At 43.1% G+C, this 17,601-nt stretch overlaps 1 protein-coding gene across 1 annotated transcript; it reads right to left on the bottom strand.

Moving 5' to 3' along the window:
* Window positions 1-929: 929 nt before the first annotated feature.
* Window positions 930-15,877, bottom strand: LOC127639631 (suppressor APC domain-containing protein 2-like). Its single transcript, XM_052121757.1, has 5 exons — window positions 15,668-15,877; window positions 7,812-7,958; window positions 7,500-7,595; window positions 6,275-6,373; window positions 930-3,231 (listed from the first exon to the last, which is right to left on the bottom strand). Exons 2-5 carry the CDS (start codon window positions 7,947-7,949, stop codon window positions 3,103-3,105), a joined length of 462 nt encoding a protein of 153 aa, XP_051977717.1. The 5' UTR covers window positions 7,950-7,958; window positions 15,668-15,877; the 3' UTR covers window positions 930-3,102.
* Between the last annotated feature and the right edge of the window lie 1,724 nt (window positions 15,878-17,601).

Below are 17,601 nucleotides of genomic sequence, written 5' to 3'. Positions count from 1 at the left end.
CTTTTATCACAGGGTACGACACAGTAAGAATACTTCAAATTGAAGCATTGTATGGTGATATTTTCCTAAGTGCTTCTCTTTGGGGTATTTTTAAATGTGTGTTGAACAACGTGCAATGCTCAACCTTCCATTCTTCAAAGAAGGTGTATATCTTTCCATGCTCTTTTGAATGAGAACACGCTGATATCTACTCCAACTTTAGTATCTTTCATTTTAACCAAAGTAGAAAGTCTATAGGCTAGATTATGCCTATGTCTATTTTTACAGGCTGTATGCAGTATGTGCAAAGCCAAAACACAATGAAATAAGGCAACTTATGATTTCGGGGGTTTACATAGTCTTTTGTCCGGTTTCATATTTGTCAGTCAACTTTTCAAAATTCATTCGGGGCTACACTCAAAACATTCAAAATTGGCTGCCGCCGCCTCTGAAGGAGACGAAGCTGAGCTCCGTCAGGGTGTGTTGTGGACCTGAGGAGGCGGAGCTGCGCTCCGGCCCAATTTAACCTCTGCGTGTCATTATTACTAATGACTATATGTTGTTGTTTTTTTTGGATCAGTTCAATAAAATCCCCCTTAAAACTCCTCAAACACACATTACACCCATAGACTCTCATTGGAAGATTACAAAAGCATGTCGGTGTGATGGTGACCTGGCAACAGTAGCTAAAACTGGATTGGTCAGAGAGGCGTTTAAGGTGGGTCTTAGCAGAAGGGTCACTGAACACCCCTGACCATTTTCATGTAAAAATCACACAGTATTAATGGTTTAGTTTTGTTTTTCATGTTACTTGCAATAGAAGATAAAGCTAAGATGGATACGGAAAAGTTTTTGGCCCCTGTCAAATTTCCATTTGGATAATCTGGCCACTGTAAGAAAGTAACTGAAGAGCACTGGCCTATATATTCACCAGATGATGGCTTTTGTATATTTTTTAGCAAATTAGGTTTATTGATGAGGAAGAAAAAACATCAGAATACAAATTTATCGCCATAGATTTTTAACGATAACAAAGTTATAATAACAACTATTGGCACAGATTAATTGGTAAAGCCGATATATCAGTCTATGATGAACTATATTATAAATCCATACAGTTTGGCCTGTTTAAGCATTCACACCATCCAGGAATTTACAAGCTTCAAATTTGAGTCGTTTTAGTCTGATGACGACACAGTGCCTAATAATAATCTGACAAAGTCACACTGCCTTGATTTTCACATTCTTTCCTCTGATTTGTGGGCAACCTTTTCCCGGAAAATTAACAACATTTTTCCATTTAGTGGTGTGTGAACAGCACCCGTTGGGAAAAACCGATAAATCAACTTGTGGCAGGGGAGAGGGCGGGGCCGGGTTGTGATCCTAAGCACCCGGTCCCGTATTAGGCTAATCAAGCCTCTTTTGCTGTAAAGTTTAACCCTTCAGTATGTAGATACATTTAGATTCGATTTCACTGTGAACACTTGAGACTCACGAAGGCCGGCAGCATGTCGCCTGCAGGGCTGATGGATCAGGGCGGATCAGGCCGGGGCACAGGTGATAGCATGTGAAGTGAAGTTACATCACATTCAAATATAAACCCTCTGATGATATTGACGTTCTTCAAAAGCAACCTCAGAGCAGCTTCAGTCCCTGCAGAGCTCATGGATGACACATGTTCTTTCAGCGACCATCATCAAACTTGTGATCTTCACTTTAGCAGCTCAGATCCATCAAACAAACATCACATCTGCAGTACTTTTCTGATTGTACATCAATTTAACTTTGTTTAGCGGAGTTCCTAATGAATTTAAACTAATGACTGCCTCATAACAGGGTGAATCTGACGAAAACATATCCATTTCACCCCAAAATCAAATCAAATTGCAAATAGTCCTAAATATACTCTATTTTCTTTATACAAAATATAATTTCTTATTTCTTTTCTTTCTCTTTTTAGGGGTGATATAACCTGGACATGTTCTTGATGGTTTTTGTGTGATTCTCCAATCAGCTTCAATATGTAATAAAACAATGATTACATAATAATTACATTATATTACCATGATAGACAGAGACATGGAATTTAAAGTGTGTAATATTTGATCTTTAAAAATCTGCAAACCTCTGGGATCACACACAGTTGAGAAAATGTTCAACATGTGTAACTAGAAATCAAAGAAATCTGAAGATGCCATGTTAAGATTATTCCCAATGAACCACGTGTAACTTTATACCCTCCTGATTTCTCCTCTGTGATACGTTGATAATACATTCGGTAAAACACACTCCTCTTGTACAAGACATTTCTACACCCTTCCATCATCTTGACCTGTGTGCCGTCAGGGCTGAGAGAGAGTTTTTGATCTTTGCTGCTGGGTTCATACATTTCTGTAGTAAATATGTGGCCTGTTGAAATATGTTGAAAACATTTACAGTCACACAAAGGAATTTTGATCTCTCCTCTAAAGATTCATATGTGTGACTGCTCTAGTCATTCATGAAATCACTTAAAAAGAGTTTCAATTCATCATCACACCTGATTCAATTCAAAACTACACTTCAGTCACACTGAAGCAAACTAAACACTCAGAATTCACTACAAACCATTCACAGCTCATGATCACAGAGCTTCAGAAGACAAAAGAAAAGTATTCTGGGTTATTTCAATTGACAGTTAGATCCGGGCCTTGGGTGTGTTTGGACAGGCAACATTCCAACAGTGCTGATATTTAGTCTAATAACACTTGTATGTTTCATAGACTTAAATAATGATTCTTAAAATCCCACTGGAGAGATGTGCTGGTCCATGATGTGATCTGATGTGATGAATTATAGTTATCTGTGGTTTATTGTTCTGGTTAGTTCATGTGTTTGTAAATGTAGTCAGTCACAGTTGATTGAAATGAAGAAACGTGGTGCAACCAAATGAGAATCCATTCAGGAAGAAAAACAAACCGTTAGGCTCAAAGAGCTCCTGTCTGGATCTGGTGTTTGGTCTGTTATTGAGATCATAGTGTATGAAATGGAACTCAGATGAAAATGCTGTATGGTGGATGATTGTTGAGATGTGTAATGGTGGAGCGTGTGGAGGCATTTGGTTCAGTGGTGGAGAGCTCAGTGTTAGATGAAGGTGGAGGCAAGCGCACTGCTGTCGTGAATGTTGCACGCTCGATCCTCAAACAGCTGCTTGATCAGAGCAGATTTCTCCTGCTCCAGCTGAGTGACGCACTCATTTTTCTCTGTGACTTCCTGTAAGAGAGGAAATCAGAGTGAGACAGATGGAATAAATGGGTTGGAAATATCAACATGCTTAATCAATCTCTTATAATGATGTACCATTGTTATAGTTAAAGATGCTGTAAGGGGGGCTTGGGTAGCTCAGTGAGTAAAGATGCTGACTATCATCCCTGGAGTTCCCGAGTTTGAATCCACGGCGTGTTGAGTGACTCTAGCCAGGTCTCCAAAGCAACCAAATTGGCCCGGTTGCTATGGAGGACAGAACCACATAGGGTAACCTCCTCGTGGTCGCTATAATGTGGTTCTCGCTCTCGGTGGGGTGTGTGGTGAGTTGTGCGTGAATGCCGTGGTGGATGGCGTGAAGCCTCCACACTTGCTATGTCTCCGTGGTAATGCGCTCAACAAGCCACGTGATAAGATGCGAGGGTTGACGGTCTCAGACGCGGAGGCAACTGAGATTCATCCTCCGCCACCCGGATTGAGGCGAGTCATTACGCCAACATGAGGACTTAGAGTGCATTGGGAACTGGGCATTCCAGATTGGGGAGAAGAAGAAAAAAGAAGCTGTAAGCGCTTTTTTCATGGAAAAGTATGCAAAAATAATCATACTCCCTTAAAGGTACTAATGAAATAAGTGTCCTAAGATATCTCACCGGTCTCTGTGACAGCTGTAGACTTTATAAACAGCATACAAATATGTGTTGCATTTCACCTGTCAATCATTTTGCTTGTTCTCTTAGTGTTGTATTTGAAGCAAATCATTGAGGCTATGATTCTCACAACACAACTTTATATTTCTTCAAACCTGATGAGATTTCACAATTCTCGAAATTAGCAGCGTGTGTCAATGACATAAAAGATTGGATGGCCAGAAATTTCCTTCTACTCAAAAACAAAACGGTTACTGACAAAACAGAGGTACTAATTATTGGATCAAAAAGCTCTAAAAATAAGCTGCTAATATATAATTTGACTCTCGATGGATGTACTGTTACATCATCTTCAACAGCGAAGAACTTGAATCTGTCCTTTGAAAATCTAATTACCAGTGTTTGTAGAACAGCATTCTTCCACCTAAGAAACATTGCTAAATTACGGCACATGCTCTCTGTTGCTGAAAAACTAATTCATGCGTTCATGACCTCAAGACTAGATTATTGTAATGCATTACTGGGAGGATGTCCAGCAAGATCAATAAATTATCTTCAATTGGTTCAAAATGCAGCAGCCAGAGTTCTAACGAGAACCAAGAAATATGATCATATTAGCCCCATTTTATCATCGTTACATTGGCTACCTGTTAAATTCTGTATTCATTTAAAAATTCTGTTAATTACATACAAAGCTTTGAATGGTCTAGCTCAGCAGTACTTAAGTGACCTTCTACCACGCTATATTCCATCACGTTCATTGCGATCACAAAATTCTGGCCTGTTAATAGTTCCTAGAATATCAAAATCCACAAAAGGAGGTAGATACTTTTCATATTTGGCCCCTAAACTATGGAATAGTCTCCCTAACACTGTTCGGGACTCAGACACACTCACTCAGTTTAAGTCTAGACTAAAGACTCATCTATTTAGCCAGGCATACACCTAATTTATCCTCCAGCCCACAATTAGGCTGCTTTAGTTTAGTCTGCCAGAACCAGAAACCAGAAACATTGATCATGATTTATATCTCTGCAATAAATTGAATGGCATCTATGCTTATACTATTTAATTTGTTTCCCTGTCTCAACCTCGGGACTCCTATCCTGAGGTCACCAGAACCGGCTGGATCCAGCACCATTCATGCTTTGTGTTGGACTCCACAGCTATGTGTCGCTGAATGATGATGACTAAATGCAGCCGGTGCCAGCCAAACATCACTTCAGTCTATTATGATGGGCTTCAGAGGATTAACTGATGCCAACTCTAACCATAAGACATGGGATACTTCATATGCCATTGTCTGAACCTTGGATTTAGGATGGACCACACCGAACCTCACCAAAATTACCGGCCAGGTTGAACTGCATTTCACATGCCTGATCTCTGCCTGCATCACCTCGGTCTATTGATGGACTACGATCTTGAAATGGAATGCATAGACTAACAATTGCCAACAAAAGCCTTCATCAGCCAATTAACAAGGACAATTGCATCTATGTGAACTTCTGCAGTTAATCCAGGATGGACTTCAAAGACATTGGTCATTAATCTTACAGTTCAAACACAATCAATGTTTAAACACTGACCCTTAACACTTAATTCGTTTAATAATTTTAAACCATGACTTTAACTATACATAAGTAATATGTTCATGATGTTAGCCAGAGGGGAACTGGCTTCCACAGTGAGTCTGGTTTCTCCAAAGGTTATTTTTCCTCCATTAATCAACATCTTATGGAGTTTTGTGTTCCTTGCCACAGTCACTTTCAGCTTGCTCACTGGGGTTATTAATACAATTATTATTTAATTACTTATTTTTAAACAAAATAAACAATCATATTTTATCTAATTACACAAATGATTCATTGACATTATATACATTAGTTTTATCGTCTGTTAATGCCTTATCTTCTGTAAAGCTGCTTTGAAACGATGTGTGTTGTGAAAGGCGCTATACAAATAAAATTGACTTGACATGACTTGATTCATAATGTTTCTCAGTTCAGGGTGCTATTGTGCCACTGTTGATTTTTAGAGCCACAGGAACAAACAATGCTGCTCTTTTGCTCAGTTTTGGTCTCAATATTATCTTTGGAGGGAGAGGTTTTGGAATTAGAGGGCGTGGCTAATTCAATGGCTCAGTCACGTGAAAGCTTCAGAATGCTAAAATCGCTTTCAGAACCTTTACTGTGAAACAGAATAATATCAGGTTTATTCTGTCTTCTGAATATCTGTTAAAATTTTCAGCTGAAGACAGATGACAATGTGAGCAGATTTGACAGAAACAAACAAATCCAGCTCACTATACATTATTGTCCATGCAGAGTTAACCTTGACAATATTGCAATGGTTTGGAGTCATTTTCTCAGAGATGGGCAGTATGATGGCTTTATGAGTCTAACCTGTGTGAGGAGTCGGTTCTGCTCCTTCAGTATGTGGATGACTTGAGGAGGAGCACTGCAGGAGCCGCTGAGAGACATTAAGCTTGTGGATTGGAGCGCCTGCAGAACAACACAGATAAACTGAACATTCAGATGCTGTAAAAATACCAGAATCGCATGATATTCGTGACATTCCATTCCGTTAACCATTCTCCTGTGTGCAATTTCCACCGATGTGGCTGCAACGCTGTCCTCAAATACTCTGAGAGTGTTTCCAGCAGAGCATCTCTGCAGCAATGCTGTCCTCTACAGCATAAAAACTACTTCTACCAGTGTATTTAATTCCCAATCGAACGAGTCTCAAGCCAGCTCTTTTTACAGCTCGAAACAAATGAGCCTCTGGTACAGTTTGTTTCCTGAATTAATTATTCAAAGGAGCCGGTTCTTTTGACTCAACAGCTCAAAACATATGGTGCTTCCGGTATAGTCCAATCCCGAAAGAACCATTCTAATGAGCCGGTTGTTTTGATTCTAGAGGGTGAAACATATGGTGCATCCGGTATAGTCCAATCCTGAAAGAACATTCTAATGAGTCGTTTATTTTGATTCTAGAACGTGAAACAAATGGTCCTTCCGGTATAGTCCAATCCCGAAAGACCCATTCTAATGAGCTGGTTCTTTTGATTCTAGAACGTGAAACATTTGGTGCTTCCGGTATAGTCCAATCCCGAAAGAACCATTCTAATGAGCCGGTTCTTTTGATTCTAGAGCGTGAAACATACAGCGTTTTCAGTATACAAGTAACTTTACACTTATGTGCAAGTTATGAATGTCCAACTTGAAATTAATGAAGAACTGTTGAAGTCTCAAAAGCTTGAAGTACAACATTAGGCTACAAAACACTGTCTGTGGAACAGTTTCTGTTTTTTTAATGATGACCTTCTGTGTCTCTATTAAATCAAGCTGTGCAGTTATGGACTGGCTGTACATATGACAATGTATAATTAAAAATACACAAGATTTGATGTAATATGTGGAATTATATAAAATAATAAATTAAATAATGAAATATGCCACCACAATTAATGTTGGTTTAGTTCCCCGTCTGTCGCTCATTTCGACGTTGTGTCGAAGAAGCGACACTAGGGGTCTCTGTTGAGAGAAAATAAATAAATAAAAAACAAAAAAACATCAGTAAACAAACAAAAAAAAAACAGTTATGACTGAAACAATGTTTCATCCATACCGTCCCAGAGAATGAAATCAAATTATTCAGACAGCGTGTCACTTCCTGTAATTTAGGCAGAAGAACATCCATCTGACTCTGACAAGTGATGAACTCCTGATGAAACAGAGTACAAATGAATTCTTGTTCAAACATAAAATAATTATAAAATCCTAAAATTACTAGTGTAGTTTGTACATTAAGATGTTAATAATAGGTGGAACGACTGTTATTTGTTTTATAAATGTACTAAAACAATTATATGAGTGAAATGACAGTAACATGTCAAACATTAGGATCTATCAGGTATCATATCGTACAGAATGAACGTACAGTTGTGTGATGACTCTGGCCAACTTGTCTCTGTGTCTCAGTGATATTATGGATCTGGGTCTGGTACCATTCTTTGGCTCTCTCTAACACATCCAGCCCAGCCAGAAGATAATCTTTCTCCCGTTCCAGCTCCTTCATCTGCTTTAACTGTAAGGAAACACAAAGCATTACAACAGGAAACACACACACCCTTATTACAGCAGGAAACACACAGCATCACAGCAGGAAACACAAACATTACAACAGGAAACACGCAGCATAGCAACAGGAAACATGCAGCATAACAACAGGAAACACAAACATTACAGCAGGAAACATGCAGCAATACAACAGGAAACAGAACATTACAACAGGAAACATGCAGCATCAGAACAGGAAATACAAACATTACAAAAGGAAAAAATGCAGCATCAGAACAGGAAACACAGATCATTACAACAGGAAACAAGCAGCGTCAGAAAAGGAAACACAGATCATTACAACAGGAAACGTCTTGTTACTAACGTAACCTCCGTTCCCTGATGGAGGGAACGAGACGTTGTGTCGATGAGTTGACACAAGGGGTCGCTCCTGCGGAGCCCAGACATCTCTGATTTTGAGAAAAGGCCAATGAGAATTGGCGTGTGGAATTTGCATGCCACTCCCCCGGACATACGGGTATAAAAGGAGTGACGCTGCAAATACACATCAGGTATCGCACTGAGGAGCCGAGCCAAAGACCCGGCGCTTTCAGTGGTTGGTTCAGTGTTGTGGCCGGAGGGACACAGCGTCTCGTTCCCTCCATCAGGCCAGGTTGTGTCGATGAGTTGACACTAGGGGTCCTCATGGAAAACGCTACAAGAGCTGAACCAAGTTACGCAGACTGGCGGTGCGAGACGGGCAAACCTCTGTGTGCCTCGTAGCCAGCGCAGCAAGCCGTCGCATAACTACCCCAACACACTGGCAGGCATGAAGTGGTCCCCTGCACCTAGGGGAATGGCTAACTGCTCAGAAGTATAATGACTGGCTGGCCCAGCCGGTGCCTTCTCTCTATCATTCTCCCCTGTAAAAGGAACAAAATCGTTCGGCTGGGGGCCAAATATATGGTCCAAGCTGGGGGGTGTCCCTCCAAAGAGTTTAGGTGGAATACACACAGGGTCTTATCGGTTAGGAGTGGAAGCACATCATGTGGAGTGGCGTTGTGGTAGATCCTACCCAAGGGGGGAGGCATTAGTACAAACACGGCGACCCAGGGCAGAGGGCCCTCTGTTCAAGGAAGATGCGGTTTACCGGTAGGGAAACCATTTTGCGGGAAATACATCACACATGGTTGCCGAAGGGGACAACCAGCACATGTGGAGCACTTACCTCAGTACGGGGGCCTAGTGACCTCTCCAAAGACTCGACGGCGGCTAGGCTAGGGAGGAAGAACGTCCAGGGTTCACACTTCTTGCGAACGCAACTGGGGAAAGAGCGCACGTCTCCGCCTCAAGGGAGGGGAAAGGCGCTATGCACAAGCGATACACCCAGCCAGCTGACCCTAACTTACCTGTTTGTGTCACCTGATACTCTCTCAGGGGCCGAGAGAGCGGTATCAAGCCTGCGTGAGGAGGAAGCGGTGTGTGCCGTGGCGCCATGCTCGTCTCTCGACTCGGGTCTGTAGCCAGTGCTGGAGTGGTCTCATATGCATCAACCCAAGTGGTTTAACCGTCGCTGAGGATGCCATATGCCCCAGGAGCCTCTGAAAGGAGGGGGGACCAACGTGTTCCGTCTGAACGTATGCAGACAGTGACTGTGACTGACACTGACTGTGCGCGCTCGCTGGTGAGACGCGCCATCATTGAGACCGAGTCCAACTCCATACCGAGAAAAGAGATGCTCTGAACCGGGACGAGCTTGCTCTTTTCCCAGTTGACCCCGAAGCCCCAAGCAGCTGCGGTGCCTCAGCACCAGGTCCCTGTGAGCACACAACATGTCTCACAAGTGAGCTAAGATTAGCCAGTTGTCGAGATAGTTGAGGATGCGGATGCCCGCTTCCCTCAGTGGGGCAAGGGCTGCCTCTGCGACCTTCGTGAAGGCGCAAGGGGACAGAAACAGGCCGAAGGGGAGGACTTTGTACTGATATGCCTGAAGCTCAAAGGCAAACCGTAGAAAGGGTCTGTGTCAAGGAGAGACATGAAAGTATGCGTTCTTCAGGTCTACCGCCGCGAACCAGTCCAGAGGCCAGAGGCTAGAATGCGTCTCTGCGTGAGCATCTTGAACGGGAGTCTCTCACCGTGGTGGAGCGGACGGTGTTGAACCTGGGTGGGCGCCTGACGAATTGAATCGCATAGCCAAGTCGGACAGTCCTGATCAGCCAACGCGATGGGTTGGGGAGCGTGAGCCATGGCCCCAAGCTCCGAGCGAGAGGAACCAAGGGGAGTATAGCGCCAGACATACCGGGAGGCAGAGCCTGCAGGTAGCTCTGCGTCAGGGCCAGCCCCGAGGGGCGGGCTGTGGCGGGGCTGATGTTGGTGCTGGCACTGCAGGGGGACGCGCTGGACGACGAGCAGACGGGGTGCAGGGTCTGTGACTCCGCCTGGGCAGGATGTGCTGTATAGCCTCCGTCTGCTTCCTCACCGTTAGAACTGCCGGGTAAAATCTCCAACGGTGTCACCAACAGGAAGCACGCAGCATCACAACAGGAAACATGCAGCATCACAGCAGCAAACACAAACATTACAACAGGAAACACGCAGTATCACAGCAGGAAAAATACAGCAGCACAACAGGAAACATGCAGCATCACAGCAGGAAACACAAACATTACAAAATGAAACACACACCATCACAACAGGAAACACGCAGCAGCACAACAGGAAACACAAACATTACAACAGGAAACACATAGTAACACAACAGGACACACGGATAATTACAACAGAAAAAACGCAGCATCAGAACAGGAAACACAGATCATCACAACAGGAAACACAAACATTACAACAGAAAACATGCAGCAGCACAATAGGAAACATGCAGCATCACAGCAGGAAACACAAACATTACAACAGGAAACACGCAGCATCACAACAGGAAACACGCAGCATCACAGCAGGAAACACGCAACATCACAGCAGAAAACACGCAGCAGCACAACAGGCAACACAAACATTACAACAGGAAACACACAGCATCACAACAGAAAACATGTAGCATCACAACAGGAAACAGATCATTACAACAGGAAACACACAGCATCACAACAGGAAACACACACCATCACAACAGGAAACACATTTCATCACAACAGGAAACAGAACATCACAACAGAAAACACTAGCTGGGTTACTTTACATCTGGTTCCCTAATGTAGTTAAGCATATTTATTGACTGATAAATGTCTCGGGTTACTTGACTGTACCCTAGTTCCCTGATAAAAGCAGAACGAGATGCTGCGCTTAGTTAGCGCTTTGGGAACAACTTTAGGTGTGACCAGCTGTGAATATGTGTGCAACACGTCAGTGAACATTGACCGGAATTTATAGAGTATGCTGGTGACATCATTGGATGCACCTATTGCCAAGGCTTTAGAGGAGGCGACCCCTCTGGTAGAGTGAGCTCTGATACCTACTGGCGAAGCTTGACCGCACGCCTCGTAGGCCAGGGCAATAGCGCCCCTCACCCAATGCAGCATAGTCTGCTTGGTGGCAGCCGCCCCCCCTGTTGCAGCCCCCATGGCAAACGAATAGTTGCCCTGACTTACGCCACTGGCTACTGCAGTGGACATAAGTCTGAATGGCACAGACTGGACAAAGTCTGTGAAGTCTTTCCTGCTCCGGCGTTGTAAACGGCGGGGAGCAGAAGGCTTCAAAGTGACCGGATGTAAGATCGAGAAAGAAATCTTAGGCAGGTAGTCAGGGTGACAATTTTTACTGCAGAAAGTCCAGAACTGAAGCAATCTGGCAGTTAACTGGATCTGCATTATGTGCACTGCACCATCTTTCAAAGAACTACTTCTGGTAGAGGAAGCCCTAGCACTTGGTCTCGATAACTTCAGGTGAAAATCCAGTGTTCCTCAGTTGGTACCCTTCAGGGGCCAAACATGTGCTAGTATGAGCCAGTCATCTATGTAATTCAGAATGCGGCTGCCCCGGAGTCGCAAAGGAGCCAATGCTGCATCCATGCATTCCGTGAATGTGCGGGGTGATAAGGCTAGACCGAATGGAAGAACCCAATATTGGAAAGCTTCGCCCCTGAAAGCGAACCTCAGGAACTGTGTTGTGGCAGACTTTCTATATGAAAGTATGTGTCCATGAGATCGATCGTGACCAACCAATCATGATGTTGGATTTGAGACACGACCGTCTTAACGGTTATCATCTTGAACTTGAACCCCTCGGAGCGATTCAAGCCTCGAAAGTCAAAGATCGGACGCAACACCCCATCCTTCTTGGGAACCAGGAAGTATCTGCTGCAGTAATCTGACACTCTCTCTGGAAGGGGAACATGTTCTATGGCCCCTTTAACCATGAGATTTTGCAGTTCTTTCCACAGTAAACATGCTTGCTCCGGTTTCACGGTAGTGGGAACCACGCCGTTGAAACACGGAGGATGGCGAACAAATTTAATTCTGTAGCCTTTTTCTACTGTTCTTAGGACCCACATAGAACCACCTGGCAGTAGTTTCCACGCTGTCAGGTTCTCTGAGATGGGTATCGATTCTGACACTTCCTGTTGAGGGGATGTCATGTGTCCCGTGTCTTGGACTAAGGCAGGAAGCAACGGAAACACCCAACATTTCGCTGGAAACCGCTAACTTCCAAAACACCAGAGGCAGCGGGAATGGATCGGTTTTGTGGGGGTATCGGGAGGGTACAAGTGGATGTTTCACGTTACCCGTTCCAAGGGTTGGCTACCCCCACAAGGCTGGGTGCAATGCTGTCAGGGTTTTTTTTCTTTTTTCTTTTTAGAAATAACTGCCCTGAGGTCTTGCTTTGGGGGCTGCTGAGGGCGACGAACCAGTCCCCAGTCTTTATGAGGGGGAGCACGAGTTGCCACGCTTTGTTTTTGAGCCTCCCATCAAGAAGGGGCAGGGCTGGGTGGCTGACGGCCCCTCCCTCTGAGTGTGGCGAGGAAGGAATTGCCCAAAGGCTTCCTCGTGACATTTTGCCTCCTGGAACCTGGTGATAACTATATTCATATCGTCACCAAATAAGCCAGAAGGCGAAACTGGGGCATCGAGAAGGAAAGCTTTGTCCTTGTCTCTGATGACCGATAGGTTAAGCCATAAGTGTCTCTCCATGCTGACTAAAGCAGACATAGACCGGCCAATGGCGTGGGCCGTCTGCTTGGTCATGCTGAGCGTCAGATCCGTGGCTCGACGAAGCTCAGAGAAAGCCTCTTTGTCGACCGTAGTGCCCGCACTAAGGTCCTTCAACAGATTAGCCTGGTGCGCCTGTAACACTGCCATAGTGTGCCTGACCTGCTGCCTGATAAGCCTTCCCCACAAGTGTTTAGCGATGATGCCGAGCCAGGCGAGAGATAACCCGCAAGTGTCTCTTCTACCGCATCACCAAATACTTCAACAGATTAGCCTAGTATGCCTGTAACACTGCCATAGTGTGCAGGGCAGCACTAGCCTGACCTGCTGCCTGATAAGCCTTCCCCACAAGCGTGGAGGTGGTCCTGCACAGCTTTGTGGGGAGAGTGGGTTTCTTTAGTGATGATGCCGAGCCAGGCGAGAGATAACCCGCAAGTGTCTCTTCTACCAGCGGCATCACCGAATACCCCCGAGCCTCAGCACCCACGATAGTCGAATATGTCAATGTGGAGGGCACGAAGACATAGGAAGTATAAGGATTCCTCCATGAATGAGAATGCTCGTTATGGAGGTCATAGAAGAAAGGAAAGGACTGATATAGTGTTCCCTTCCCTTTTTTTATTTATTTATTTATTTTTGACAGAAATCTGTCTTCTAGTTTGGAGCGTTTGGGGGGGTCTCTTGTTCGCGTGGCCAGTCTAACTATAATCTGGCCACAGCCCGAGTAACCACCTCGAGTAATTCCTCAGTCGCTTTATTATTGTGCGTGGAATGTACAGAGGTTCAGCATCCCCCTTGTGAACTGAAGAGGCGCCGAGGCACGCTTCAGGCTTATGAGAAGGATCAGCTGGATCTGGGGAGAGAGCGAGCGACTGGGATGGACCCGTCTCTCGCTCCTCAGCCGGATCTATGCGAGAGCCCCACGACGAAAGTGTGGGCGCTGGTTCCTGGAAGTAAGCGAGATGAATGTGAAGCATTTTGACTATAAACAGATCGCAATGCCTGCACCCGCCCTGCCACAACGCAAGAGCAGCATGCTCTTCCCCCAAACAAAACAAAACAGGTGACCGCTTGCTTTGTTTATCAGTCATTCTTTTTCTTGTTTTTTTTTAAAGAAAAGAGAAAGAGAAAGGTTTCTGCGCACTGCCTAACAATTCTAACCCCTAACAAAGGAAAGTAGAACGTTTCTGACAGGCTCATGAAGCACACACACACACACACACACACACAGAGTGATCTGAAGACAAAAGATCTGACGATGCACCTGTGACGCATCTATTTATAGCCCTGCTACAGGTGCATCCAATGATGTCACCGGCAGAGGCTATAAATACCAGACAATGTTCATTGACTTGCACACATATTCACAGCTGGTCACACCTAAAGTTGTTCCCAAAGCGCTAACTCAGCGCAGCATCATAAGTGTAGCTTTTTGAAAGGGAACATTAATATTCGCTGTCATGGTATTAAATACAAATAGAATGCCACATGAATACAAACACAAAACTACTCATATCAGTACTCTGTATCAGCCAATACCTAAATCTAGGTACTTGGCACTTCTGTGGTGCATCTGTAGTTTTTATTATATGAGCGGCTTAACAAGAGTGCAGCACATGCAGTATTTAATTAAATCTGCAGTTAAATAACCACACTAGGACATATCACAATTTTTATTTTGATTAATTGTCCATTTCAGTGTAAAAGGATTGACAGCAAGCGCTCATAAGCATGTGAGCATTTGAAAGCAGCAGTTTGTCAGTAAGACAGCAGACAGGGATAGAATCATTCAATCTTTTTTATTTTAGTATTGATTTTAGTATTGGTACTAAAGTACTGGAACTTGTGACATCCCTTTCCACCACAAAACATTCCTCATTAAAAATGTTGATCGGAGCAAGAAAACTTGTATTATTAAAACCTTGTATTAAAAAGCACCTCCAGACACAGTCCAACATTTTTTATAACCACATTGTAATGTGCAGGCTACTTTGTGTGTTTAATCAAGTGGAATTGGTCTAAATAAAGTATTGTCTTAGAATGCAAGTTATTACAAATAGTCACAAATGTTTTTTTTTGTCATAAACAAAATCGTCTCTGATTCTAAGTGAGACGATCTGTAGTTTCAACTTTTTAAATGGGTGAAACAAAAAGAAAAAGAGAAATGGGGGTGGGGGGGGCTGCTTTTTTGCTGGTGTCAGGCGTGGTCAGTGTTTGTGTGGAGGGCCATTGAAAGGGAAAATCCTCTTTCAATAGACAGACAAGTGAATGCAGACACCAATAAAGTCACAGACAGACTGTTTCACAAAAACAATTAACACATTGAAATATTATAAGACAAATCCACATGAGGAAAGTATCCCAGAACAGATGATTCAACTTTACAACACAGAATATGACTGAAGAACCAATCCAGACATGACAGTCATTATAAGAGAAAGAAAAGCAGTTAAAATCACAGCTACTCAATGACAAAACGACCATCACAAACATCTTCATACACAACCCACTAGCAGGTCAAATCACCACAACCTGTCTCTCTCTTCCACCTGTCTGTCTGTAGTGTCTCACTCACCCAGACGTAGAAGCTCAAGGCTTTGGTGGAGAACAGGCTGCTGCTCAGAGGGATGAAGACGGTGGTGTATGGCCGGCCCACATGGCCGGCCCCACAGATTCGCCAGCATCCAGGCCCCGGGGCCCGACACGACTGACCACCATGAGAGGGAGAGAGACAGAGAAACCAGAGAACCACAGAGAGAGAGAGAAAAAGACAGGGGAATGTCAATGCAGGGAGGAGCGACAGGCAGTGAGAGAAAAACAGTTGAGAGGGAGGGACATCACGAGATGTGGGGAGTTGGTTTGTTTCAGATTATTCTGCAGTTTGTGTCAGGAGTCTTTGAACTACCTTTAACACAACAGTGATATTAATACAATCATGTGTGTACTAGAGGTGCAACAACTAATCAATAAAATGTATCATGTAAATGATCAAAAACGAATTTCATAATCGATTAGTTGGATATGTGCAGCGAGCATGGAGAAGCTCCATCAGTGACATCACTTTTCAGCCTTGTGAAGAATGTGTTGCATGATGAAACTCGTTTGAAAAACAACAGAGACAAGCTGAAGTGGAAAAAACATGACCCAATTTGTCCAACGCATGAGAGCACTTATTAAACACTTCAATGAAGATCATAAGCATACCAGTAATTTGATGTGGAGCGGTTGCTGCATCAGATGCATTGACAGATTGATTGTGTTGTTTGATGCGCTTAAGAGTTGTTTCTCTCCAGCACATAACTTACATTTTACAGCTGCTTTCTATTTTATAATGTTTACATGTTGTGAATTGAAATTCAGGTGCGTATTTCTGCTTATTTTGCAAAACAAGCGAGTCTCTGTTAAACTTCACTGAGCAAGCAAGCGCATTCGAGAATCAATTTTCAATAAACTGTGCTTTGTGGCTAGTAATTGTGCAACATCATATCTCAGTTTCAGTTTTAATATAATCAGTTGTGCAGCTCTCATGGATAAATACACTTGATGTCTCATAAGGTCAAGCTGTATGGAAGTAAATTAATGGCAAATGTCTTTGAAATAAAAAAAGCACACTGAATTGCACTAAATGGAAAAAAAAGCATTGCATTAACAGTGCTTGCATTTTTGGGGATGCAATGTCTTATGGTTGTATATTTAAACTGTGAACATTTCAATTTAAGACAAATTCCACAAAATGTATCATTTAAAATTCAATAATAAATATTCACCTTCCAAAATTCGGTTCCAAAATAATCTTTATTATTCAACAGGTAAAATTTGGTACATTATAATTTTGCTTTGCAAATTCGCCACTAAAATTTAGTGGTTAAAATTTGGTTGTAAATTCAACCAGTATAGTGCAGTAGAGTGCGGATGCATAATCTTTATTCTCTGCTACTAGGATTTGCCACTAGGTGGTGTCATCAGGTTTTGGTGAAGATCAAGAGCAACAGGGAGAGGATCTCACCAAAAATCTATCTCAATCTGTGTGACATCACATTCGGCTCTTATGAGCAGGGTTATTGAAGTTCCACCTGCATTGTTGTCAATGGATGACAGTTTTCATAAAACAATTAAACTGTAAGGTGATTTTTCACTACAGTAGATCAGCTGTAGAAATTCCACAAGTGACAGAAGTGTCATAAAATGTAACAGAAAGATGGCATAAAACTGTGTTGAACCAGAGTCTAATATCACTAGGAATATTACTGGTGTCTTTTATATTAGTCTCTGTGTTGTTAACCTGTCACGTTCATTTTGAGCGCCACACATGTATAGCTGGTCAGATCGGGAACGGCATTAAGACAAACGTTGTGAATTATTTTCTCTTCCTTATTCAGCCTTTGGTGGATTTACAACATATCTAATTGTAGCGTTTGCAATATTTTCATGCAAAATCTTGATAATTATTTTATTTTTTTAAATAGAGTCAAAACGCAAACTCAAATTAATCAGAAAAATCTGAAAAAT

The sequence above is a fragment of the Xyrauchen texanus genome, chromosome 4 (genome assembly GCF_025860055.1).
Source record: "Xyrauchen texanus isolate HMW12.3.18 chromosome 4, RBS_HiC_50CHRs, whole genome shotgun sequence".
NCBI classification, from domain to species: domain Eukaryota; kingdom Metazoa; phylum Chordata; class Actinopteri; order Cypriniformes; family Catostomidae; genus Xyrauchen; species Xyrauchen texanus.
This window is presented reverse-complemented; position numbering and strand designations above follow the sequence as displayed.

Excerpts from the sequence above, each read along its gene's own strand:
- LOC127639631 (XM_052121757.1), bottom strand. The coding sequence starts at position 7,949 with ATGAAGGAGCTGGAACGGGAGAAAGATTATCTTCTGGCTGGGCTGGAT. Across the intron at positions 7,596-7,811 it reads GCCAGAGTCATCACACAACT|GAGTTCATCACTTGTCAGAG; the intron begins GTACGTTCATTC and ends CTGTTTCATCAG. Across the intron at positions 6,374-7,499 it reads TGATTTCATTCTCTGGGACG|GCGCTCCAATCCACAAGCTT; the intron begins GTATGGATGAAA and ends GTTGTTCTGCAG.